We start from the raw sequence: 26,565 nt of genomic DNA, 5'->3' as shown, positions 1-26,565 counted from the left end.
GATTTTCATATTATGGAGCTATTTATTACTCTGTATCTGGCTTCTTTTGCTCAGCATGATTTTAAGATTCTTTGTTGTTGCATGTATCAGTATTTCAAAGTGGTTGTACTATTTTACACTCTTATCAGCAATGTATGAAATTTTTTTAGTTGCTCCATATCTTTACTTCCACATTGTCCATTGTTTTAAGTCATTCTCATGGGTGTAGGATCAGGGATTTGCAAGTTACAGCTCATGGGTCAAAATCTGGCACACGTGACCTGTTTTTGTGAATCGTTTTTATATTGTTTGTGGCTGCTTACTGCTAACATTGCAGAATTAAGAGAGCATATGGCTTGTAAATTCTAAAATATTTATTTTCTGGCTCTTTAAAGAATATGTTTACTGACCTCTGGGGTAGAGATTTTTCATTGTGGTTTTAATTTGCATTTTCCTGCTGGCTAATGATATCAAACATCTTTTCAATGTGCTTATTGGCCATTTGTGTATCTTTTTTTTTCTGAGGTGTCTGTTTAACCTTTTTGCTCATTTTTTATTTAATATTTTAAATTTCTATTTGTTTTTTGTATTTTCTACTTATTTGATGAAATTTCCTATTTATAAGGATTCTTAAAATTTTTAATTTTTACACAATTTTTAAAGGCTACTTTCCACTTACATTTGTTAGAAAACATTGGCTGTGTTTTTAACTTAATATATGTTACTTAATAAAACTGGGTTTTCAAAAATTTTTTTTATTTAAGTATAGTCAGTTTACAGTGTTGTGTCAGTTTCTGATGTATAGCACAATGTCTCAGTCATACATTTATATACATATATTTGTTTTCATATTCTTTTTTATTATAGGTTACTACAAGATCTGAATGGTTTTTAATGTGTTTAAAAAAAAAAGACTTTAAGAGCAGTTTTAGGTTCACAGCAAAATTGAAAAAGTTCAGAGATATCCCATATGCCTCCTGCCCCTCACATACATATCCTCCCCCTATCAACATCCCCTCACCAGAGTGGTACATTTTTTACAAGTGATGACCCTCCATTGATACATCATTCCAGAATCCATAATTTACATTAGGATTCACTGTTGGTGTTGTATATTCTGTAGGTTTGGACAAATGTATATTGACATGTATTTATTTCCTGCTTTTTCATTCATTATTACCATATTTTTCTTTACTTCACTGCATATAGTTATAATATCTGCTTTAAAATCTATGTCTGATAATAACATCTGGGTTATCTTGGGATTGGCATCAGTTAATTGTCTTATCCCTTGAGATAGGATCACATTTTCCTAACCTTTATAGGTTGAGTAATTTTAGATTATATCCTAGACATAGATATTTAGATTGTATCATGGAATATTATGTTTTGGAGACTGGATTATTTTATATTGCTCCAGAGGGTGTTGATGTCTTTATGTTAGTGGCCAATCAACTTGGTTAGACTCAAACGGCAAACTATCATGCCCGCATAGGGCAACATCTTAGATCTCAGTTCAGTTCCTTAAGCTTTAGCTTTAAGCTGCTTTCAGTTTATCCTGCGAGTGCATGGTTCAAGTGTCAGATGTAGATATAGTCTGTTTACACACAGAATGTGGGGATTCTTTTCTTTGGTTCTCTCCTTTCAAAAGTTTCCTATCTCTCTCTTGCATCCTTGGTTAACCTGGGTTCCCCTTCCTTCTTCTTCCAGTTCCTCCGACCAGAAGGACCTAAGGCTTTCTGTTGGAGTTGTAGCTGCCCCTGTGCCTTGGTGGTGGCAACTGCAGCCACCTTCAGGGCAAAGCTGCACAAAATGGGAACTCAACATGTGTGAACTGCTTCCTCCAAGTTTTGATTCCCCCCTCCAAATTGTGTATTTCAGTCTTCAGAGCCCTCAGATAGTTGTTTAGAGTCTATAGTTCTTTGCAGAAAGATCAATATATCAAACTCTCATTACTCCATATTCTTTTGCCTAGGTTTAAATTTGGGTTTTGATTTTTATTTTTGAGTTATGGATGGCTTTTTTTATTCTGGATACAAGTATTTTGTCAGATAAAGTATCATGAATGTTTTCTTCTAGTTTGTGGCTTGCCTTTTCATTTTGTTCATGGTTTTTGGAGAGACTGTTTTGAAGTCCAGTTTATCTTTTTTTTTTTCTTTTATGGCTCATACTTGTGGTGTCTTAACTAAGGAATTTTTGCCTACCTCAAGGTTGCAAAGATTTTTAATATTTTATTGTAGAAGTTTTATAGTTTAGGTCTGTTTAGAGTTAATTTTTGTATATGGCATAAAGATGCAGGTTAAATTCTTCTTTGTGTATGTATCTATTTGTTGAAAAGACTTTCTTTTTTCCCACTCTGGCACCTCTGTCAAAACTCAGTTGACCATGTATGTGGGATTTTAATTTTGGGCTCTTTATTCCATTACATTTTATGTCTGTCTTTACATCATTACCACAGTCTTGATTATTACTGTTTTATAGTTTGTCTTGAAACCCTCCAACTTTGTTCTTCTTTTTCTCAGTTGTTGAGGCTATATTAGGCCCTTGCCATCCTAAAACATTATTTTATAATATGCTTCATACTAAACATATCTTTATGGATTTTCTTACTATCATGAAATGGGTGTTCTTTTTTGATTACATTTTCTTTTGGGTTCTGCTGTATAGGAAGTCTATACTTTGTGTGTTAATTTTGTATTCAGCAACTCTGCCAAACTCCTGTTAGTTCTTGTAGTTTGTCTTCAGACTTAAAAATATTTTTTTGTAGTCTGTTATTTTGCTATGATAATAGTTATTTGCATTAATTTCCAGTTTTTTTTTCTTTTCTTTTCTTTTCCTTTTCTCTGTATTAATTAGGTCCTCAGCATCATATTGAATAAAAGTAGTGGTAGAGGCATCCTTTTCTTGTTCCTGACTTGAATGGAAATAGTTGTAGACTCTCAATGTTAAGTCCGATGCTCTTAAACTATAAATTGTGCTTTTATTTATTTATTTGTGTATTTATTTATTTTTAGTTTAGGAATTGTGCTTTGTTCTTTTCCAGATCTGCTGTCTTTTTTCTAATCCTTTCAGATTTCTTTAAACTTGTGTTTCCATAAAAATAATAAACAATGTTGATATGCTGTTTATAACTGACAGATAATTCTTAAATTTAAAGTCTCATATTTCTGGGGGAAGGGTATATAGCTCAGTGGTAGAGTGCATGCCTAGAATGTGCAAGGTCCTGGGTTCAATCCCCAGTACCTCCATTAATAAATTAATAAATAAATAAAACCTCATATTTCTGTTTTCTTTTGTTTCTGGTAATAGTGGATCATGCTATCTTATTTTTTGTTTGACTGTGTTTAACTTTGTATTGGCTAGTATACTCATAGGAATAACTTGAGCCCCCAAATGAAGACATCTGACACTGGAGGGGATTTGTATTTGCTTTAGCCAAAGAGGTAGAAAGTTGAATTCTTTCCACCTTCACTTTTGGCTTGGTAATTCCTAATGTCTTTTCAGCCGTGTGATATTCTCAAGAAGATATTAAAAAGTATTTTTTCTAGCCCTTTTAGTTTTATTGGAAGGAGGGTTAATATGAATAAACCTACCTGCTGTTTACCCATAAATAAAAAAATCTTATCATAGCTTTACTAGACTTTAATTTAATTCAGCTTTCCTTTTTTTCTTTTAGATCCGCTCAGCTTATTTTGAGTTAGTTTCTGCTTTGTGCCAGCATATTCCACAGTTGATGAAAGAAGAAGCATCTAAAGTGAGCCCGTCTGTTCTTCTTAGCATTGATGACAGTGACCCCACTGTATGCCCAGCTCTCTGGGAAGCTGTACTTTATACACTTACGACTATTGAGGTATGTAAGAGTGGTACGTTTAGTCCATCTGGGAATACCTGTTTTTCAGTTGTACTTTAGAATTCTTAGATATCATCCAAGAAAGCCTACCAGATTATAATATTGAAAACTTACTGGAGAAATGCTTTCTTGGAAATAAAATATTTAATCCAAAACTTGATGTAAATCATAAACTGACTATAAAATGACATAGAGTTTTTATTTTTCTTTCAGTTCAGCCAGTATTGATTATTCTCTAAACCTTATTTGGGCCCAATGAAGTCAGCATATCAGAACCTTATATTTAATATTAAATATTGCTGTCCCTTTTAGAGGGCAACTTTAATAGAAATATTATAAGTTAAGTAATTATTTTTGATCAATATTGCCCTGGAAGCCAGTCGGATATGTGATTACTATAATAAATTTCTTATAATTTCAGGGTTTTAGTTTTTAATGGTGGTAAGAGATTTTTACCCTTTTTAGGTAGAATACTTGACTTTTATTTTTGAGAGCCTATATGTCTTCTCTCTTAACTGGAATATGTATGTTTATGATCTCTAAATATCATCATAATCTTTTTTTTTTTTTGGTAAGGACTGTTGGCTTCATGTCAATGCAAAAAAAAGTGTGTTTCCCAAGCTGTCAGCTGTGGTTCGTGAAGGAGGTCGGGGTCTAGCTACTGTCATATATCCTTATCTTCTGCCATTTATCAGCAAACTCCCTCAGTCCATTACAGATCCAAAGTTGGATTTCTTCAAAAATTTTCTCACCTCGCTTGTTGCAGGGTAAGGGATTTAAATTCTTGACCTTTAAAGCAAAAGAGATTTTTTTCTTGTTTTCATGAATGTGTAGAATGATACATATATTATTGTCTTATTTAAATTTCCCCAGATTGTTGTGCTGTTCATTAAACACTTTTAAAGTTTTCAGAGAATTACAGTTGGAATTCTTTTCTTGGGTACTTTCAAGTCTTCAGTGGTAGTATGCAGCAGAAAGTGAGATAAATTATGGTAAGGCCCTTTGGTGGAAATAGGATCTTTTTCAAACAATTTTTTTTTTTTTTTTTTTTTTTTTTTAGTGGAGGTACTGGGAATTGAACCCAGGACCTCATGCATGCTAAGCATGTGCTCTACCACTGAGCTATACCCGCCATCCCTGGATCTTTTTCAGATGAGCCATTTTTTTGTACGTTGATAAATACAAATACCCAAATGAGACAATGAACCAGTGAAGTTTCTAAAACTTTCATAGACTTAAATATAATAGCTGTTTAAAGTTACACTTAAAATGTTTAGTGTATTTGTTGAACTTAATAAATAAAAGATACCCAGTTTTATTAATGATTAAAAATTTTTTTTTTCACTGCACTATTTTCTTTTTTTGGTTAAGTCCTTTCTTGAAATTTGCAGGTGGATTAGTTCATGAATAGAAAATAAATATGTTATCTCTTGTTGATACCTTTTTGAAGATAGGCTTTTTTTCACAGTTCTTCAAGTTTATATTCTAATTGGGCTGTATTTTTGTTGTTGTAGTTTTTAGTTTAATAATTTTATTTTTAAAAAATCCCCTCCTTTTTGCATGATACCTTTTCCATGCCTTTATTTTGGTGTTTCTGAATTGTTTATTTTCTTTTTCATGAAAGAATAAGCCACAGTTATTATTTCTTAGGCTGTCAACAGAAAGAACCAAAACCAGCTTTTCCGAGTGCTCAGCAGTAATATCTGCTTTTTTTGAATGCTTACGTTTTATAATGCAGCAAAACCTAGGTGAGGAAGAGATGGAAGAGATGCTCATCAATGATCAGGTATTTGTAACATAAAAATCATCAGTGCCTTTGCACACTAACTGTAAAGAATCAAGCTCGTTTTGTCTTGCTGCCATTTGTATTAATTAGCCTTCCTTGCAAAGGTTTTATTTTTATAATTTATAAATTAAGTAATAACGTGTATTTCTGACCAAATAAATAAAAATTTTTATGCTGTCAGTTGCTAGCATATAGCATAACGCCTGAGTACTAGTCAGTCTCTGGATGTACAAATCCTGTTTTAGAAAGTTGCAATAATGCAAAACAAAACTTAGAAGGTGCAATTTTCAATCTTTTGTATTTTAGTTTAAAGTATGTAATTATCATCTTGTTCCTTCTAAAATACTCAAATACATTTATCCTTTTGTGAACAACCATGCTTGGCTTTTTGAACCAGTGATAAGAGCAGATTCTCAAATACAGTTCCTTATGGTAGAAAATTGATTAATGTGATTATATAAGGCCAGATCCTAGATGATGTCTCAGGTAGTTAATTTCTCTTGTTTGGAATTTAAGAGAAAGCATTCTGAACTCTGTGTGTCTTATATGTCTTTTATTTTGGCTTAGAAAAAAGCAAAGAACTTGAATAAGTTCAGAAAGTGCAAAGAAAACTATTATTTGTTAATAACCAATAATCTTGGTCGATTATATCATTAAAGAAGTAATTCAGGGAGGATGCAGTGAAATCATTAGGCTCTTTGTATAATATGAAAAAGATCTTCAAGTTCAAGTTAACTGTTTTCAGAGTTCTGGGTAAAAAATTCACATTTTTCAGTTACTAAATATGAAAATTCATAATGTTTTAAAAATACCTTGTTAAAATCATATTTTTCTTGAAAACTGAACTTTTGTATTTTTACATTCTCTTTCAGTTGATTCCTTTTATTGATGCAGTCCTCAAAGACCCCAGACTGCAAGATGGGCAGCTATTTAATCATTTGGCAGAAACTTTAAGTTCATGGGAATCCAAAGCAGATTTGCAAAAAGATGATAAAATGGCTCACAGCTTGGAGAAAGTGCTACTGAATTTCTGGGAAAGACTTTCAGAGATCTGTGTTGAGAAAATCAATGAGCCAGAAGCTGATGTTAAGTCTGTTTTGAGTGTTTCTAACCTATTACAGGTCCTTCAAAAGCCAAAGAGCTCTTTGAAGTCAAGTAAAAAAGTTGGTAAGGTTAGATTTGCTGATGAGATGCCTGGGAGTAACAAAGAGAATGAAAAATGTGTCTCCTCAGAAGGAGAGAACGGCGAAGGCTCTGAAATATTGGCTGAACCTTCTCTCACTCACAATTGTTCAGACCTTCTATCTCCGCTAAGGAAAAAACCTTTGGAAGATTTAGTGTGTAAACTAGCAGAGATGAGTATTAATTATGTCAATGAACAGAAGTCAGAGCAACATCTAAGGTTTCTTTCCACTCTGCTCAACTCCTTCTCTTCAAGCCAAGTATTTAAAGTGCTACTAGGTGATGAAAAACAAAGTATTGTCAAAGCCAAACCTCTTGAAATAACCAAACTTGCACAAAAAAACCCCGCAGTACAGTTTTTATACCAGAAAATAATAGGTTGGTTAAATGAAGATCAAAGGAAGGATGCCGGTTTTTTGGTGGACATTTTGTACAGTGCCCTCCATTGCTGTGATAGTAATATGGAAAGAAAAGCTGTCTTGGATGATCTAACTGAGGTATTACTATTGTGTATCTTTTAAAACTATAATGGTTTACAGTTCGCACTAATTGTATATGAATAGAATGAGACCTGAAGAGGGGGGGTTATTTGGGGATTGTTTCTTGACTATGAAATTCAATTTAGAGACGAGCAATATATTCTTAATTGTGACTGGAAAGTGTGTGAGACTTCTTGGTAGCTGTTCGTTAAGTGTGTGAAGAGTACTAAAGCTTGGTATAAAAGGGTAGGTTCTTTCAGTTCATACTTTTTAAAGTTGGACTTACCAAAAAAAGTTTTAGTTTTGTAGTGGTTCCATAGTCACTTCATTTATTTGTGAAAAGTTTTACAATTTACCATTTCTTCTAGCAGATTGTTTCTCTTTTTCCTCTTTCAGGTGGATCTGAAATGGAATTCTATTCTTCAGGTCATTGAAAAGGTACCTTAGGGATTTTTCTTTTTTTTGTATTTATAGGTATAGAAAAATTAAAACCGCAATCATATTCAGGTACTAGTATGTGGTCAGATGTTCTGTGTTAGAGAACTTCCTTAATATTGTAACTTTCTTCTCATAATTTGTGAAGACTTATGGTGTTGACTTTTCTATAGTATTATATTTCTGGTTAGGAACATCAGGGAAAAATGAACAGATTCTGGAAAAATCCAGTGTTTCTTCTCTAGTGGGTAACAAAGGAAGAGTTAAATGTTTTATCTTTTATCTTAGTTTATCTTTTAAACTAAGGTTATAGCTTTCTACTCTTATCCTGGTTATTTTTTCTTCTATATAAATGGATTGAGTGGTTCTAGCTTTGACTAGAACACACCAAGAAATTGTTTCACCCTGTAATATTATACAGGTAAACTTTAAAGTCTTCCAGCCTTTGTTTAATTGCTGTTTGACTAAATAAGAAAATTAGTGACGAGAATAATGAAAAGAAATCAAGGAACATGAACAATTTAGAAAATTTTTAAAATGAATTATGTGTCTTTCCTAATGCGGATGTAAATGATATAATGCAATACTTTTCCAACCATAGACATGTTGTTATGACTAGCTACCTAAAATTTTTCCTTTTTTAGGCCTTTTTTCATTATTTAAAAATTTTACATAGATGACTCTTTAGATTACAAGTTTCTTTTTTCCCATCTTTTCAAATTATGGTAAAAAACACATAACATAAAATTTACCATCTTACTCATTTCTAAGTGTACAGTTCAGTAGTGTTAAATATATACACATTATTGTGCAACCAGTCTCCAGACCTTTTCACGTTCAAAATTATAAATCTATACCCATTAAACAATAACTCCCCATTTCCCACAATAGTTTATTTTAAAAAATAGAGTATTAATTTTCTTCTTGAAAAATAGTAAATTATCAGGCACACCATTTGCATTAGTTTATCCAGTTCCTTTTCTCCTTATAGACAGTGTACATGAAAAGCCAAATTATGAGAAAGCTGCTTGATAAGTCTAGAATCAGAGCAAGAGTAGTTAGTAATTTGATAAGAGAGGCTTGATGTGTCCGTTTGCAACGCAGGAATGTATCTGCCAGGTAGTTCAGATACATCTGTTTGGAAGACTCCTCTCCCTGCGTGGTGTTTGGAAGTTCACAACCAGTGTTTACCTCCCATATATCCGTAACTAACTAGCCTCCTCAACCCCTTAAAGCTTCAGATTCTTTCTTTGGATATGTTAAAACATTGAGAAGTTGGACTTCAGAAGTCTTGCTAACCTGAGAAATGTTTTATTCAGAAGTTGATTTTCTGGAGTCTGTAGGATTCTATAAAATAACTTGTTTTACTGAATAAGTTATCTTAGGACAGCCAGTATTATGATTACCTGACTTCTAGTTTTTCTTGTTCTTATGCAACCCCAAACTTTATGAGCAGAGCCCTAAAGTCAGCTTCTTTAAAAACAAGCCTGAATTTTGTAACCAGAAAAGGAGCTTAGAGATTTTCCGAGTTAATCTTCATTTTTTAAAACTAGGAAATAGACCCAGGTTGGTTAAGAGATTTGTCCAAGGTCATAAAGCCAGGATAGTGGTAAAGCTAAAATAAAAGCTCTGGTTACCTATAAGTTTTTAAATAAAGAAGTAAATAGTTTTTCAGGCACTACCCAATCCGCACTTGGATTTTTTTTTTTTCCAGATTGCTTTGAAATGAACCAAGTTGCAAATTCCTTTCTTCTCAGCCCTTAAAGCAAAAGAAGCTCTGGGAACATGGATCACCATGCTTTTGGGGGTGGATTTACAGTTTTTTTCCTTGCTTTCCCACCCCATGAAAATAAACCAGGTGCTGTCAGATATCTGGCCCCAGTAACTATTTCAGAGAATTTGGGGAAAAATGAGTCCCATTTTTCATATTAAAGTAATTTACCACTATTGTATATTAATTGTTCTTTAATTTTAGCAAAATTAATGAACAAAAATTTAATATTTATAGAGCATTTTAAAATCTGTCTTTAAAGTTCATCCATTCATTATTCATTGAACATATCTGCAGTGTTGATAGCAGGTATCAAAGAAGTTTAAGACAGTCTCTGCTCTCAAGGAACTTACAATCTCATTGGAAACAAGGCAAACACAGATGAAACATTATAAATAATAATACAATCCAGTAAGTGCTCTAGAAATTCAGAGAAAAGCAGTGATGAGTATGGGCTGGCATGGATGAGGGAGACTTCATAAAGCAGGTGGGATTTCTTCTGATTCTCAAGTAGTGGATGTGATTTTGATAAATAAAGAAGAGGGGGAATATTTTATGGTCGGGAAGATAGCATGAACAAAGCATGGACGTTTACAAAGCAAGGCTTCGTGGGGAGTACTGAAGATACCAGCTTCCTTAAAACTTGAGGAGGAGGAGTGGGTGATAATGTTGGGGCTGTGATGGTGAAGGGGGGCAGTATGGTACAAGTCTTATTTTGGGCAGATACACTTTTTGATCTTGCTTCTAATCTTTGCTTTAACTTTGTGGTTTTAGGCATGTTCTAGTTCAGGTAAATATGCTTTAGTAACTCCTTGGCTAAAAGGAGATATCCTTGGAGAGAAATTGGTAGCCTTGGCAGATCATCTTTGTAATAAGGACTTGGAATCCACAGTATCTTCTGAATCTTACTTCTCAGAAAAATGGACTCTTTTAAGCTTAGTATTATCCCAACATGTTCAAAATGGTAGGTAAAAATACGGCTTTTGTTTTTCAGTAGGGAGGGAGTAATTTTTCCACCTTTTTGGGGGATTCCTTGCTGCTCAGTTTGCGTAGTATTAGTTGAGAATAACAAGACTTTGTTCATTCAGATAACTTAATTTTCTAAGCACCTTAAATAGCATGACTGGGAAGGTATTTAATACTTTTGGCTTTATATTTTAAAGGATTTTGCTTTAGCTTTAGTGAATTTATCTGTTCACTCTTATTTTGTCAAGCATTGTTTTTTTTTAACTTAATTTAAAACTTCTTTTTGATGTGAAGGTTTTTATGAAAGAGAGAACAGATTGATTTTTTGATACAATTCTATTTCATGTAATATATAAACACAGTTTAAAAACACACACACACACACACACACACAGAAAGACCAAGGTGAAATTTTAACCCAGAGTAAAGTATTAAAAAATACACTGTTAATATTTTTTTATATTTTGTCTGTTTGAATTTTTTTCTCTTAGATTACTTGATTGGAGAAGTATATGTTGAAAGAATTATTGTTAAACTTCATGAAACTTTATCCAAAGCAAAGAAATATTCAGAAGCTGAAAATAATGACTCATCAGTGTCTTTTATCTGTGATGTGGCCTATAACTATTTCAGCTCAGCAAAAGGATGCTTGCTAATGCCATCAGCTGAAGATTTATTATTAACTCTCTTTCAGTTATGTGCTCAGAGCAAAGAAAAAACACATTTGCCAGGTAATAGCCTACTGCTCAAATGTTTTGTTGGGAATCTCCGGCTCTGATCTTCATAGTGTAAGTGCCCAGGCTTTATTAATTGAATCATAATATGTTTGAAAGTTGAAAGCATTTTGAGTAAAGGGCTACAGATCTTAAGCACTTCCAGTTTTAGAAAACAAGCTACAGATATATGTAGACATTTAATCTAAAATTCTTACTTGTTTTCAAGGAGACAGTTTTGGAAGGGGACAGATGAGTTGGATAGATGAGTTAGAATCTTAGCTGCTTCATGCAGTAGCTCTGGCAAGTTACTTAATTTTTTGATGCCTCAGTTTCTGTATTCATACAGGGGATATTAATATCTCCTCTAATAGTTAAAAACATTTAATCCTGGTGTATATTAAAATGAAATTGAGATTACCGTTCTGAGGACTATATTCCTTGTGTCCTATGGGTTAATTCAGACTTATTTACGAAAGGAATATTAAAAACTACTATTGATGGAGAGTGCTCCTCCCCAACCCTTTCTTTAATACTACTTTCTCTATTTGGAAAAGGTATATAATATTTTTCAATTTTCCAAAAGGACAACTTTCTTATAAATAAGTTCAGAGCAGAAAAAAGCTAACTTTAAAAATGTTACTATTCTTACATTTTATATGACATGAGCTAGCTTGTATTATTGCGTATCTATGACATAGTTATTTTGTTTTGGCATCTGAATAGTAATTTTATGTTTTCTTAATGCTACCTTAATAATCTCAGATCTACAATGAGTTCTTTCATTTTGTACTGATTATAGTAACTTCAGAGGGATACAAATTACTGTTGACATCTTGGTTTTAGACTTTCTTATCTGTAAACTGAAAAATACTTGGCTTTCTGGTGTGAATGTATTGGTCCATCAAACTGGCGACACATATAAACAGAGTACCTTCCTATGTTTGTCTGCTCTGTGGCTGAAGAACCAAGTTCAGTCTTCATCTTTGGATATCAAAAGGTACCCTTTTTTGTGCTTAGTTAAACAATATCTCTTTAATAATTTATCATTATCCTTAAGATTCCATGAGTGCCTTTGAAAAATGACTTGTTATGTAAGAAATCTGTAGGGTTCTAAGAGAAGATCCAAACAGATTTTTCCAGAAGGATTTTGTTTTAATTATCATCCATTTATACTCAGTTAATTGAAAATGATTTGTTGTAGCATATCTGCTGGACTCCTAATTTTTTTTTCTTCCTTTTTTTTTTTTTTTGCATTTTTTCAGTCATATTTGTTCATACAACCGGTATTTATTGAGCAAGTTCTCGGTTAGGAATTGTGCTAGTTGCTAGGGCTGTAACACTGGCCAGAGGAGACCCAGGCCCTGCCCATCCCTGGTCTTGCAGTCTGCTGGAATCACACTCTGCCCGCTGTCTTCAGAGAGGGCAGCAAAGGGACCATCACTGAACACGAGCTGCTCAGCAGACTGCACCCAGACTCCTAATTTATGGTCAGTGATGTGGTAATGCTGCTACCCTGTCTTAGGCTGGTGTGGATTGTAATCATAACCTCTCTTGGCCATCACAGACAGTGACTGGTCTTCATTGTTTATTTTTTTTTGGGGGGGGTCTAGTAGCCACTGTTGTAGGGGATTGATTGCAAACATATTTCACATGTCATACCTAAATCCATATATAAAAGTGAAAACCGAGAGACTGCATCCAGAGCTACTGGGTTTGGGGTAAATCTTTTTTTGACCATCATGTTCTTTTCATGGAACAAAGTAGCTGTATTTCAGAGATAACTGATCTGAAATAGGTCATGTCCCTTTCATTCTGAAATAGAAGGAGCACTCAATTTCAAGTGATAACTATTAGATTAAATCCCCTCTTTGCTTGTGTGTATGTCACAGGGGGAGGGCAGAGGGGTCATTTACCTTTATGTCTGTCTTTTTGTTCAGGTAAGCTATTCTCTGCCATAGAGTATTTAATGTGTACCAGGGTGTTCAAATTGGTCATAGCATAACTACAGCAGTTAAGTTCTTCACATTATTTTCAGTCTTCAGGTCCTCTTGTCTGCTGTTGATGATTTGCTAAATGCGCTTCTAGAGAGTGAAGATACTTATCTTCTGAGAGTTTATATTGGAAGTGTAATGCCAGACAACAGTGAATGGGAAAAGATGAGACAGTCTCTTCCAATGCAGGTATGTTTGAGATTACAGAGTGCTTTATTCTGAAGTTTGAATTTCATGCAAGCTTAAATATTTTTGTTATACTCTGGGGAAGGAAAAAGAAGTAAATGAGATGAGTATCTTACTTAGCCTTTCTGTCTCTGAATAGTCATATTTTTGCTGTTTGCAAGACAACCAGTTGACACTCAGCAGTTGCTGTGGTACAAGGTGAATAGATCTAGTTCTGTTCCTGAAAGAGTCTTAAAGAAATACACATGTTGATAATTTTCTTAGTGGAAACCAAACTTCTGTGGTTTTACTAATAAATTAGCAATAACTTTATTATGATAACATTTTGAAAATATTCTAATAACTTCATTTTTGTTCCCTGTCTTAATTGCATAGGTAGTAAATAATTTAGTCTGTTGAATGACTTTGTATATAATGTAATGTATTCTTTTTACAGTGGTTGCATAGACCTCTTTTAGAAGGAAGACTGAGTTTGAATTATGAGTGTTTCAAAACAGATTTTAAAGAACAAGATACAAAGAAACTTCCCAGCCATTTGTGTACTTCAGCATTATTGAGCAAAATGATATTAGTTGCACTGAAAAAGGAAATAGTCCTAGAAAATAATGAGCTTGAGGAAATAAGTAAGTATATATGAGCATTCAGATATACACATATAAATACATATTTTGAAATAATCATGGTGTAATTTTGAAATAATTTTGATTATACTGCAATTTAAATCTTTAAAGATTCAAGAATCTTCAGTTCTTGATTTTACTGATGAGAAACTTGAGGCCATGTAAGAGCTGAATGTTAAATTGTGAATTGGATGGCAGCATACTAATACCTTGCTCTAATCTTGTTAGCCGTGGGGCAGAATTTGGTATAAGGTCAGTTACTCAAGCTGGCATGACATCAGTCTCAGCAGATCCTGTGGCACATGACCCTAAAGAAATTGGTTAAGTGAGTTTTGTGTTTCATCAAAGATTCTGAATTTTCAATTAATTTTTGAATCACTCTGCCTTTTTATAGGGCTATAATTTTTTTTTTCCCAGCAGGTGGAGGGTAAGCAGTTGAATTTTAGGAGGATTAAAAAAAATTCCCCCATTCCAGGAAATGATGTAGAATTGTAGGTAGCAGTGTGACCTGTACAGAATGGTAGGAAGGGTGGAGGACTTGTACAATTCCTGTGTCAGTCTTGATTGTGAGCCCTCAGCTGAGTACAGTTATTAGTGGAGGAGAGTCTTCACCCTGTGGAAGAAAACGGGGACACCTTACAGGGAGCCAGCTCCATGTGCAGCTGAGGTCAAGGAAGTTTGCCTGCAGTTTACTTTACTCACAGAGTGAATCTGTCCAAAAAAAACTCTGGAAATTAGTAAGTTTTTGGGGGTGGAGTGAGGTATAATTAGTTTTATTTATTTATTTGTTTGTTGATTTAAATGGAGATACTAGGGATTAAACCCAGGACCTCGTGCATGCTAAGCATGCACTCTACCACTGAGCTATACACCCTTTCCCCCAGAGTAGGAATTTTTGTAATAATTTATTTTTGTTAATTATGTTACTAATTACAAACTGACAGCATTATGCATTTAATCTTCTCATTAACCCTATCATTGCTGGTATTATTGCTGACTTTCTTATCTGAAGCTTGCAAGGGATGGGATTAAATTTTGAGCCAGGTTTCAAGTCTCCTGACTCCAAAATCCATACCTGGCTTTATAAAGGAGAGTTGTGACTAAAAACCTGTGATAGGCCAGGTTTAGTGATACTCGGTCACCTGATTCTCCCAATAGTCCCGTGAGGTAGATTTGTAGTGTCCTAGTTGATGACCTGTGTACAGCTTATTTGAATCCAGACTAGTCTGTCATTGAGGCCCGTGCCCTGTTGTTTACCGTATCATGCTTGCTCCCATTTCATAACACATTGTCTTAAACTTCTCAAGTCTTGGATCTCATAGTTGTTTATCCTGGATGCAACTTCTTACCGTTTGTGGCAAAAATAGTAGGAAGTTCTTCCTGTATCTCTGATAATGCAGATCCCTGTCACATTCTAAACTAATCAGAAAAGGAACTGAGTAAGGTTTGGGAGAGGAGTGGTATTTTGTATCAGATATTCTCAGTTTTCATTGTCATTGAACATCAAAGAGTTGAAAATCAGCTCATAGATATTTTGAAATTAGTGGGCACAGCGATGTTAGAAAATGGGGCAGAGAAGTGAAAACAATTGAAAGGTCTGCTCACCAGGTACACTCAATAATGTGTTGTCCACTCTGTCAGTTGCAGAACTGCTCTATTCGTTGCAGTGGTATGAAGAATTAGACAATCCACCTGTTTTTCTAACTGGATTTTGTGAAATGCTTCAGAAAATGAATATTACATATGATAACTTATGTGGACTTGGTAATACTTCTGGCCTTTTGCAGCTGTTATTTAACAGGTAAGAATCCCTTTCAATTTCCATTTTTTTAATGACTATTTTGCTAGTTAATGGCTTTGTGTCTGTAAAGAGTAAGCCCACTTGATGGTAATCTTTGAATCAGAAGGTTGATTTAAATTAACCCCAATTCTTTTTTTTTTTTTTTCAATGGAGGTACAGGGGATTGAACCCAGGACCATGGGCATGCTAAGCATGTGCTCTACCTACCACTAAGCTATGCCCTCCCCCACAACTAAACCCAATTTTTAATAATGAATACTTTGTGGACACTAAGTACTTGATTTACTCTTCTGGGGAGATATTTGGACTTTGCCTGTTTTATTAAATCAATAAATACATTCAAGGGGCAGATGACAATGAAAGAAATGAAAACCTGTAGAAGTTGTTTTAATTTGTCATATGTGACCCATCCTTCCACTACTCTCAAGTTTAACCTTTTCACCTTGCATATTGTTGCAGGTGTGTCTTAATATCATAACCACAAACCTTCTCCCTTAGATGAGGAAGTAGGTATGAAAACAGAGTCGTTGTAGAGTTTATAGCAGTTAGATACTTAGCTTATTGAAATTACTATGTTGACTTGCTTTCTCTTGAAGAGTTTTTCACTTGCCTGTAGTATTTTTCATACGCTTCTTTGAAAATCAGAGGCCCCAGGTTTTCCTCTACAATCCCACTCCACATACTTAACACTCAGAACTTGCCTCAGCAAATATTAATAGCTCTTTGATTCTTCAACTTGCTGCCACCCTCAGTGTCCTCTGGGAGATGTCTTCCTTGCAGCTGCAGCCTCTGGTCCTCAAGCCTATTCTTTAAGGTTATGTCCTCTGTCAGGACTTGAGGGGGCTTTGGGATTGCCTTGGGATGAGAGCCCAGTACCAGTTATGAAGGGTGTTGGAAGCCTAAGTTCCCAATCCTTTTGGTAACAGCAGCTGTTTGGATGCAGAAGGACTGTGTGAAATGATACCCTCACAAAACAATTTATTTAATTCTGTAAAAGGAATCCAGGTAACAGTGTTAAAAAATCTTAAGTGCACTCTCAAAATGGATTTTTTTTTTCCCTTTTTTAGATCCAGGGAGAATGGCACCCTTTGGTCTCTTATCATTGCTAAGTTGATCCTTTCCCGAAGTGTTTCATCTGATGAAGTAAAATGGCATTATAGGAGAAAAGAAGGGTATTCGTATTCAAAATATTTTTATTTTGAAATTTACTATGGTTGGTTACTTTGACAACTCTAAACTAACAAAAAAATTTAATGAATCAGGAAATCAAGGTTTAGGAGATGAGAAAATTAAATTAAAAAAATGAGACTTAAAGAGTATAAAAACAATTTTAATTGTTTTAGGTTGAGGAACACACCTTTTTAAATAAGCATTTTAAACCTTATAAAATTTTGTTGTGAAATTGGATACTTGTTTTAAACAATTAGCATTTCATAAAGTTGTTCTCTTTTCCTCAGAAATCTCTCCGACAGAATCTATTATTTTCCCCTCCCCAACATCCTTTTTCCATTACTTTATTTGCTGTATGGAAGTGATAAGGAAAGTTACTTATCTTCTCTTAAATAAGGATCATCCTATTGAAGTTTATTCTAAAAATGCAATAGATGTGTTCTTAGGACAAAGAAATAGAGTTGGACATACTAGAGATTTGCTGGAGTTAATTATACTAGAGAAGCTGAGCATTCAGATTAAACACTTAGCTGAAATTTACTGAGGCATTTTGAATTAACTGATTCACCAAGAAGAATTCTGAAATTATGTATGTATATTTATACATATATATTTATACCTATATATGTTTACACATGTATTTTGGCACAGTAGAATTAGAATCTTAAGTTAAATTTTTGTTTTAATCTTATTTTAGTTTTTTAATTTATTATTTTGAATTCAATTATTAATGGGAATTATAGGTTCACATGCAGTTGTAAGAAATACAAAGAAATTCCATGTACCTTTCAGTTTCTGCCAGTGGTATCATTTTGCATAACTTTAGTACAATTTCACAACCAAGAAGATGGCGTTGATACAATCCACTGACCACATTTACTTGCACTTACGTGTTTTTGTGTGTGTTCTGTGTAATCTTGTGTTACCACCACCACAGTCCAAGATATAGACTAGTTTTTTCGTAAGGATCACCTTGTGTTACCCTTTTTTCCCATGGCCACCTCCCTTCTTCCCATTCTCATCTCTGGCAACCACTAATCTGTTCTCTTTCTAGATAATTTTATCATTTAGGAATGTTATATATAGGAATCATACAGCATGTGATCTTTTGATACTAGCTTTTTTATTCAGTATAATTTAAAAATTTTTTCTAATTATAAAAGTCATAGGGAATTAACTAAAGAACTGTTAGAACTAATTACAAATGAAATGGATATGTACTTGACATACAAAAATCAGTATCTTTCTTATTCACCGGTCATAATCAATTTTAAAAAGGCATAGGAAAAAAGAGATTCTGTTCACAATGACAATAAAACTATGAATACCGAGAAATAAATGTAACAACTCCCCCACCCCCCAAAAAACCCAAGTAAAGATCACAAGAGAAGATAATTTTTAAAAAATGGTTGTTTCTATAATTTCAATGTAATCTCAGTCAAAATTTCAGCAACATTTTTGAAAAGCTTGACAAACTGTGTTAAATATAGTATGCATTTGAAGGAAAAAATGTTCAAGAATAGCTAGGAGAGTTATGAAAGAGAAAAGTGAAAAGGATTTGCCCTACCAGTACAGTAATTAAGCATTATGAGATTGGTGAATGGGCAGATCACTGGATCAGAACATAAGAGTCCAGAAACTAATCTGCACATATATGAGAATTTAGTTTTTGATACAAGTGTTCTTTCAAATTGTGAGATGAGTCAATAATAAATGATGTTAGGAAGACTGGATATGTGTTTGAAAAAAAGGGGAGACCTACTCCCTTACATTTTACGTAAAAGTGAAGTCCAGATGGAAGCTAAAAAGAACAGATCTGTAAAAGTATTAGGGGAAAATAAGAGACTGTATAATCTTGGCATAGGGAAGATTTTAAGCAAAGCACAAAAATCCAGAATCTGTAGAAGAAATGATAGATATCTGATTTTGTAAAAATAAAACTTTGTGCCCATCAACAGATGGATGGATAAACAAAAATGTAGTATATACATATAATGGAATATTATTCTGCTTACGAAGAAGGAAATTCTGACATGCTACAATGTGGATGAACCTTGAGGACATTACGCTAAATGAAATAAATGAGTCACAAAAAGATAAATAGTGAATGATTCCAAGTATATGAGGTGCCTAGCATAGTCAAATTCATAGAGACAGAAAGTAAAATGGTAGTTGCCAGGGGCTGAGGGGAAGGAGATGGGGAATTCTTATTTAATGGGTAGAGTTGCAGTTTTGTGAAATGAAAAAGTTCTGGAGATAAGCTGCACAACAGTATGAATGAACTTAACACTACTGTACACTTATAATAAATTTTATATAATGTATATTTTACCACAATTAAAAAAGGAAAAAAAAAGGAAACTTCTGTATGATAAAAATACAGTAAGCAAAGGTTAAATGGTGGCAAAATGGAAGAAAAATTTGTATATTAAGAATTAATATCCATAATATATAAATAGCTTTTCTTAATAAAACTATTCAAAGTGAAGCATGTGTCAAGGACTTGAACAGGTAATTCATAGGTGAAATAGTCAAAGGTAATTCATTTATGAAATGTGAAATATGAAAGGATTTGCCTTATTAATAGTGACAGAAATGCAAATTAAAAGTAGTACATTTTATCTGCCATATTGCCAGGAATTTTAAAAAGATTCATTAAATGTGCAGCAAAACAGTCAAACTTGTACATTTTTGGTGAAAATGTAAACTTGATTATGCTTTTTTGAAAACCAGTTTGAAATTATCAAAATATAATACATTCAAATCCTTTGATTTCTGCAATTCTGCTTCTAGGAATCTGGCCTAAAGAGGTATTTGCGCATATGCAGAATTGTATCTGCTCAAGGACATTTATTACAGCGTTATTTGTAAGAATAAAAATTTGGGGGCAGAAACCTTAATGTTCACTAATAGGGAAATAGTTAAATTATACTGTGCAATATTTTTGGTTTTGTTTTTGATTTAGTTATGTAGCTTTAAAATAAAAGGAATACTTTATACCTACATTTCTGACATAAAACCATCTACTAAGTATATAAGTGGCAAATAATACAACACATAGGTAAATAAAACCCAACTATATATATGCACATATATAAATACTAGTTCATACAAAGGACATGCAACTGGTGCTGCTTAAATTGAATCAGTTGACTCTTAGAGCATAATCATGTATTGTTTGTATAATTTAAAAAAATCATAAATGGGGCAAGTTACAATGCTTATTTAAAAAAAAATGTAAAAAAGAAGCAGGAAAAAAAATATCCATAGTTTCATCATCCAGCATCAACAATTGTCAATCTCTTCATAGTTTCTTTTCTTTTTTTTTTTTTCTATACAATTATTTTATATTGTGGAAATATTAGTCTTTTTGACTAGTCTAGATAAGAGGAGTTTTCTGAAATAACTGAAAATTTAGAATAAATATAATTCATACCTTTTTTTTTTTCCTTTAAACAGTTTTTTTCCACTAACAGAAGGTAATATGCATACCATTCAAAGTCTCTGTCCATTTTTGTCAAAAGAAGACAAGAAAGAATTCATTGCTCAGTGTATCCCTGCCCTTTTGGCCTGGACCAAGGAAGATGTTTGCAGTACTAATGGTTAGTTGCTTGGTAATAAATATTTTATTAATTTAATTATTGCTTGAAGTGAAAAAAGTATTTCTTAATTTAAAAAATTTTGGGAGGGAGTTAGGTTGGTTGATTTGTTTGATTATTTGTTTATTTATTTAATGGAGGTACTGAGGATTGAACCCAGAACCTTGTCCATGCTAAGCACGTGCTCTACCACTGAGCTACACCCTTCCCTGCCAAAAAGAAGTATTTCTTAGTATCTTAATCCACATCTAGCAGAGATGAATTATAGCTGATTTTTCCTAATTTATACTCTTGCTACAAAACAAGTTGATTCAGTAGGATGAGTGTCATTGGAGAGTGGCTGTTACCATTTTGCAGTACAGAAATGCTAGAGCCTTAAGGGAAGATTTACAACCACTGATAACCCTCCAATCATTTCTTTTCCATATATAGCTTTTTCAGTCAACCAATGATGCACTCATAAAGACAAAAGAGGGAATAGCTTTTGTTATGTTTTAAACTTTTTGGATACTCTCTACTCTATTAGTTCATTTATTTATTAATTGAATAAACACTTATTGAGCCCTGGCTATGTGACAGTTTCTTTTGTAGAGAAGACAGACGTAGAGTTAAATGGTAGCTGATGGAGCAGTAAGATGTCGTATGTGTGAAAGTGGAAGAAAAGGAGTTTTCCCCTTTGCTTTGAGATGTCAGTGGCAATTTCACAAAGAGAAATACTTCAACTGAGTGATGAAGGATAGTTTGCCATATGGACATAGTTGGGGAAGGGCATTTCAGGTACACACAAACATAGAAGAATACAGATAGTTCATTTGGGTTGGCATTTAAGGTAGAAAGTTGGAGACAAAGAGTATTACAGTGCAGAAGAATATGGATTTTGAGAAATGGCAGGGAACAGATCATAAAGGCCTAGTTTTGTAGGCTAAGGAGTTTGGACTTTAAGTGGTAGGAGGTAAGGAGTTATTGGCCCAAATTAGGTAGAAGAGTAGTAAGACTTATCACATTTATATTAGAAAGATTATTTTGCTAACTGTATAGGGTGGATGTGAGAGAAGAGAGTTTAGGGGTAGAAGACCATATAGGGAGCTATTGGAATAATCATAATGAGAAATAGAGAACTTGAATCAAGGCACAAATGGAAGAGCAGAGATGGAAATGAAAGAGACAGGAAATAGAATTGATGGGTCTCTGTGATTGTACTTCTGAATTGGGTAGATGGAAGTATTGTTAGGCCTTATAGGAAGCTCTGTAGGAGACTTGAGGGTTGGGAGGAGGATGGAAAAGGTGTATAGGCAGCTAATGTTCAGTTTTAGACACAATAGATTAAGATGGCTATGGAATAACTATTCAAATGGAGATTGTCAGTAAGCAATAGCTATTGGCTAGATGGAAATGCTGCTTCCAAAGCCCATGTCATGCAGGTGGCAGTATAGTCTGTAAATGAGGATGAGCTTGTTCAGCAAGAATGAAGAGTGGAAAGAATATCAAGGGAACACTAGCAGTAGATTTAAGGGGTAGTGGGTGGAGGGACACTTGAGAATAAGAACTAAAGATAAAGAGAAGCAAAGGAAGAGTTTTAGGTAATATTCATCAGCCATTAAATGCCACAGAAGGGCAAGTAAAATTAGGCGCTGACAAGTGTCTATTGGCTTTGACATTGTTGGAATGATAGTGGTGAGAAAGTGGAGGCAGATAGTCTATTCTGAGTGTTTGGCGGGAAGGAGTGTACAAAGAGGTGAAAGCTGGAGGTGAACACAAAGTCAAAGGGGAAATACATGTTGCTGGGGAGGGGGAGGAATAGAAAATAGAGACAGGGAATAATTGATGATAGTTCCCACTGAGAAGATGAGAGGGGAGGGCATGTAGGATAGAATCTAGAGTAGTCAGAAGATACCAGTCATGTATATATAGGAGGAGACAAGATGAAGAGAGGTGTAGGATGGATGGAGATGGAGATGGAGAGGGGCCTGGGAACTTCATGTCTTCATGTCTGTCTAGGTCATTTAATAAGTGGAAACTGGATTGTGGATGTTAAAGGCAGTAGAAGTCTGAAATAGTGGAAAAGGAGTGTGTCCATCAACAAACAGTCAAAAAGAATTACCCTGGTAGCATGAAGGGTCAGCTGATGTTATAAATAAATTTTTGTGGCATTAAGCTTTACTGTTGAGTTCACTTACATAGTTAAACTGTGGGATTAGGTTGGGATTGCAGTTCTGGAACAGAGATGCAGGTGAACTGACTGTGCATAGAAGAGAGGATTACCTAACGGGAGTGCAGGTGATTTCTCCAGCACAGGTCATAACTGAAGAACGGCAGAGAGGGAGAAGGGGCAGGAGACAGGGCTGCAGTTCACACAACTGTGTGCTATCCACACAAACCACAAACTGTCCAGCTGTGCAGAGGGCAACAGGAAGGGGAACGTTTTTGAGATTTGACAGCCAATTTTGCTCTTCTTGCCAAAATGATGGAACAGTTAGCTAACAAATATTTTTTCGTTATTAGAAAATCAATTGTTTCTATTTAAACTTGAGCCTCACATTTTGTCAGGAAGATTAGAAGAAAAAAATTATTTGCCTTTAAAGGAAGATTAAATTATTACTATTGCTATTATTCATTAATTTATTTTTGCTTTTTCCTTGGTTTCCTTTTGTCTACAGAATAAAAACCTTAAGTCCTTAGTTTGGCTTATAAGACATCTTACAATCTATCACAACCAGTTTCTCCGGTTTCACCAGTTTTGCTTCTGCCCTGAACTTTGAACATTCTGTTACTTTGTTAGAACTTTGTGCCTGTGAAATACCATATACCAACTTTGGAAAGGCTTTTCTGACTTGACCTAGTTTCCTGTTCTGGGCTCTCAGTTTTTTGGCCCTCTTGCATTCTACTTTGTTTTATGTCCACCAGGACTGCTAGATGAGTCCCGTCAGGGACTGGATTTTGTTCAGCTTTATCTCCCCAGCATCTAGCAGTGTACCATGTGTTCACTTATTCATTCTTCATTCAGTCAGTCAAAATGAGTTTCTCTTTATCTCAGGCATCGTGCTAGGGGGACATGTACAGTGGCAAGTAACACAGACAGGGTTCCTGCCCTCATGGAGCTTACTTTCTAATTGACATAATAATAAATAAACAAACATTAGTGCTGTAAGGGCAACAAACAAGTGATATTAGAGAAATGAGAAAGGGCATACTTTTTACAATAAAACACCATAGGTTAGCTAATGCACAATGTCATTCACTCCCCCCTCTTCACACTTGATTTTCTGTGCTGGGTGCTGGGTGCTGGGTATGGAGACAGGATCCCTGCCCTCTGGAATTTATAAGCTCATTTGACTCTTTCATATAAGCCCTGATTTTTAGAGCTCTTAACCTAAATACTTCTGAAGAAAGTTTTTAACTTGTTTCAAGGTAGAGTTTCTCTTTTTAATAGTAACAATACAATTAATTTTTTAATTTTTAATTTTACTTTAGGAGGTTTCGGACATCTTGCCATTTTCAATTCTTGTCTGCAAACCAGAGGGATAGATGATGGAGAGCTATTACATGGTATATTAAAAATTCTGATAACCTGGAAGAAAGATCATGAAGATATTTTTCTTTTCAGTTGGTAGGTAATACTTTATACTGTGTTTTTCCCTCTATATATGAAGTGGACTCAGATTGTGTATCTTATAGTCACAATTTTGTAAAGTAATAGGATGAAAGACATTTAAGTCAGTCTAAGTATATAAGATTTACATTTTTCTAATTGAATGTATATAATTCTTCAGTGTTTTGTTTTTGTCTTTATCACAGCAATCTGTCAGAAGTAAGTCCAGAGATACTGGGTGTAAATATAGAAATAATCCGATTCCTTTCCTTGTTTTTGAAATACTGCTCATCTCCTTTGGCAGAGAGTGAATGGGACTTTATCATGTGCTCCATGTTGGCTTGGTTGGAGGTAAATTAACCTGATAACGTCATCACACCTATTGGGTCTTTGTGCATATCTCTGTACTAGAACTGTTTACTAATATTCTTTAAATGATGGTTGTCGTTAGCTCCTTTGCAAATATTTAAACACTTTATAGATATATTCCTCACCAGCTACTACTTGACAGAACAGTAAAATGATTGAGGTTTGTCTGCCAGTATCATTCAGTAACCAGATCTGCTAACTGCTTTTAAAATGTTCTCTTCATTAGCTCATTTTAATATTGCAGCACAGCCCTTTAAGGTTTTATGTTTTCATGACAAGTTTTTTTGGTCTTTTTGATTCTAATTAAGTTATTCTTAAAAATGTACTGTTTCAGTATTGCCAGAGTAATGCATTAAAAATTAGGCAGATTCAGGGGGAACTGATGTTCTTTTTATGACCCACAGCAACCAGGTGTGTAATACTTGTGGGCTCTGATGCAGCAAGTCAGTCAAGGTTGAATTAGTCTGAATCTCTGCTTTGCCTGCTGTTAGCTGTGTAGTATTAAACTTTACCTTGTCAAGCCTCAGTTTCCTTATTTTAAAGTAACTTAATAATACCCAATTAGTAGGGCTCCCAAGAAGATTATAAAAGTGGTTTTTAATGTGTTTAACTTGGTAAGTGGTAACTGATATTATTTTCTTTTATGGTTGTAGAAATAAAAAAAAAAATTTCAAAATAAATGGATCAATTCTAATTCCTGATACTTAATTTGAAAAAAAGTTATTTTGATGTAAAATATATAAATGTCTCCTAAGACTATATATTTCAACTGCTTCTTATTTTTAAATGTAGAGAAATGAAAGGCACTTCTCTTTATTGCCTTGATTTATAGTATGCTGGAAGAAGTCTGTTTACCCATTTCCTTTTTGTTTTTTTAGACAACAAATGAGAATCAGGCATTGTATTCTGTTCCACTTGTACAACTGTTTGCCTGTGTCAGCTGTGATTTGGCCTGTGAACTCAGTGCTTTTTTTGATTCCACAACTCTGGATACCACTGGCAGCCTTCCTGTAAATCTAATCAGTGAATGGAAAGAATTTTTTTCCCAAGGGATCCACAGTTTGCTATTACCTCTTTTGGTGACTGTTACAGGCAAGTGAAAAAGGGAGTCATAGTGAGGTTCATTGAAAATGACTTGTTGGGAAAAAAAAAAAAACTTTGGATATTTAAGTCACACAATATAAAATAGTGAAAGAGCCAGAGAGAAAGCTAGGTATCTCAGAAGTATCATGTATGCTTCTGCTTTACAGACAAGAATTAAAAAATGGTACAATATCCAAAGGCCATTGAAAATTAAAATAATTGTAATTCAGATAACATGAATAGATTATTTTAACTCAAACCTCATTTTTTTTTAAGAATGAGATCATAGAAGTTATTAAAAAGTTAAGGTATCCGAACTATCTGAGTAGTTCAGAGAATATCTGAAATGTATATTCAATTCATGTTCCTAGTTAGGAGTGCTTTAGTGTCAAGTTTTTAATTTCATTTTCTTAAATAACATTTAGTTGTCTGTGAATCAGTCAAGCTGTATATTACTCACTTTGTTTGGGGATGTGAATGTTCCTTTCCTTTTTGTCATCAGGAGAAAGCAAAGATACATCTGAAACATCCTTTCAGAATGCAATGCTGAAGCCCATGTGTGAAACACTAACATATATCCCAAAGGATCAACTGTTGAGTCAAAAACTCCCTCCAAGATTGGTTGCTGGCCAAAAAACAAACTTGCCAGAATATCTCCAGACTTTGTTAAATACTTTAGCCCCATTACTTCTTTACAGAGCTCGGCCTGTGCAAATTGCTGTTTATCATATGCTATACAAGTAAGAATTCTTTCAATTGAATCAATGTCGCGATGGTCTAAAAAAATAGAACATATATTAGTTTTAATTCTTCGTCATTAAAAAGAGTCAAAGTGAAAACAATAAGAAAGTAAACTTGATTGTATTTCAGTAACAAGGATGTCAAGTTTTTCATGTTTAGGTCACTTTTCTCCACGCACAGTTTACATTTAGATAGTCCTGGCCATAGGTAGTTATTTCATAAAAAACTTAGTAAAAAATGTACTCGTTACAA

The 26,565-nt window shown here is 34.1% G+C and overlaps 1 protein-coding gene across 1 annotated transcript in view; it reads left to right on the top strand.

Annotated features, from left to right (window-relative positions):
• LTN1 (listerin E3 ubiquitin protein ligase 1) overlaps positions 1–26,565 on the top strand; it is a 51,784-nt gene that overhangs the window by 11,697 nt on the left and 13,522 nt on the right. The window contains exons 7-23 of the mRNA XM_010977385.3: positions 3,656–3,829; positions 4,406–4,596; positions 5,480–5,615; positions 6,488–7,294; positions 7,673–7,714; positions 10,257–10,446; positions 10,940–11,179; positions 12,008–12,161; positions 13,200–13,344; positions 13,778–13,964; positions 15,603–15,762; positions 16,830–16,934; positions 20,392–20,534; positions 24,003–24,138; positions 24,327–24,471; positions 25,368–25,581; positions 26,075–26,312. Coding sequence (XP_010975687.2) covers positions 3,656–3,829; positions 4,406–4,596; positions 5,480–5,615; positions 6,488–7,294; positions 7,673–7,714; positions 10,257–10,446; positions 10,940–11,179; positions 12,008–12,161; positions 13,200–13,344; positions 13,778–13,964; positions 15,603–15,762; positions 16,830–16,934; positions 20,392–20,534; positions 24,003–24,138; positions 24,327–24,471; positions 25,368–25,581; positions 26,075–26,312 — 3,407 coding nt within the window. The remainder of the gene's footprint in view (positions 1–3,655; positions 3,830–4,405; positions 4,597–5,479; positions 5,616–6,487; positions 7,295–7,672; positions 7,715–10,256; positions 10,447–10,939; positions 11,180–12,007; positions 12,162–13,199; positions 13,345–13,777; positions 13,965–15,602; positions 15,763–16,829; positions 16,935–20,391; positions 20,535–24,002; positions 24,139–24,326; positions 24,472–25,367; positions 25,582–26,074; positions 26,313–26,565) is intronic.

Source organism: Camelus dromedarius, chromosome 2 (genome assembly GCF_036321535.1).
Source record: "Camelus dromedarius isolate mCamDro1 chromosome 2, mCamDro1.pat, whole genome shotgun sequence".
NCBI classification, from domain to species: domain Eukaryota; kingdom Metazoa; phylum Chordata; class Mammalia; order Artiodactyla; family Camelidae; genus Camelus; species Camelus dromedarius.
Note: the sequence above shows the minus strand (reverse complement) of the source record. Positions and strands in the feature narration are given on the sequence as shown.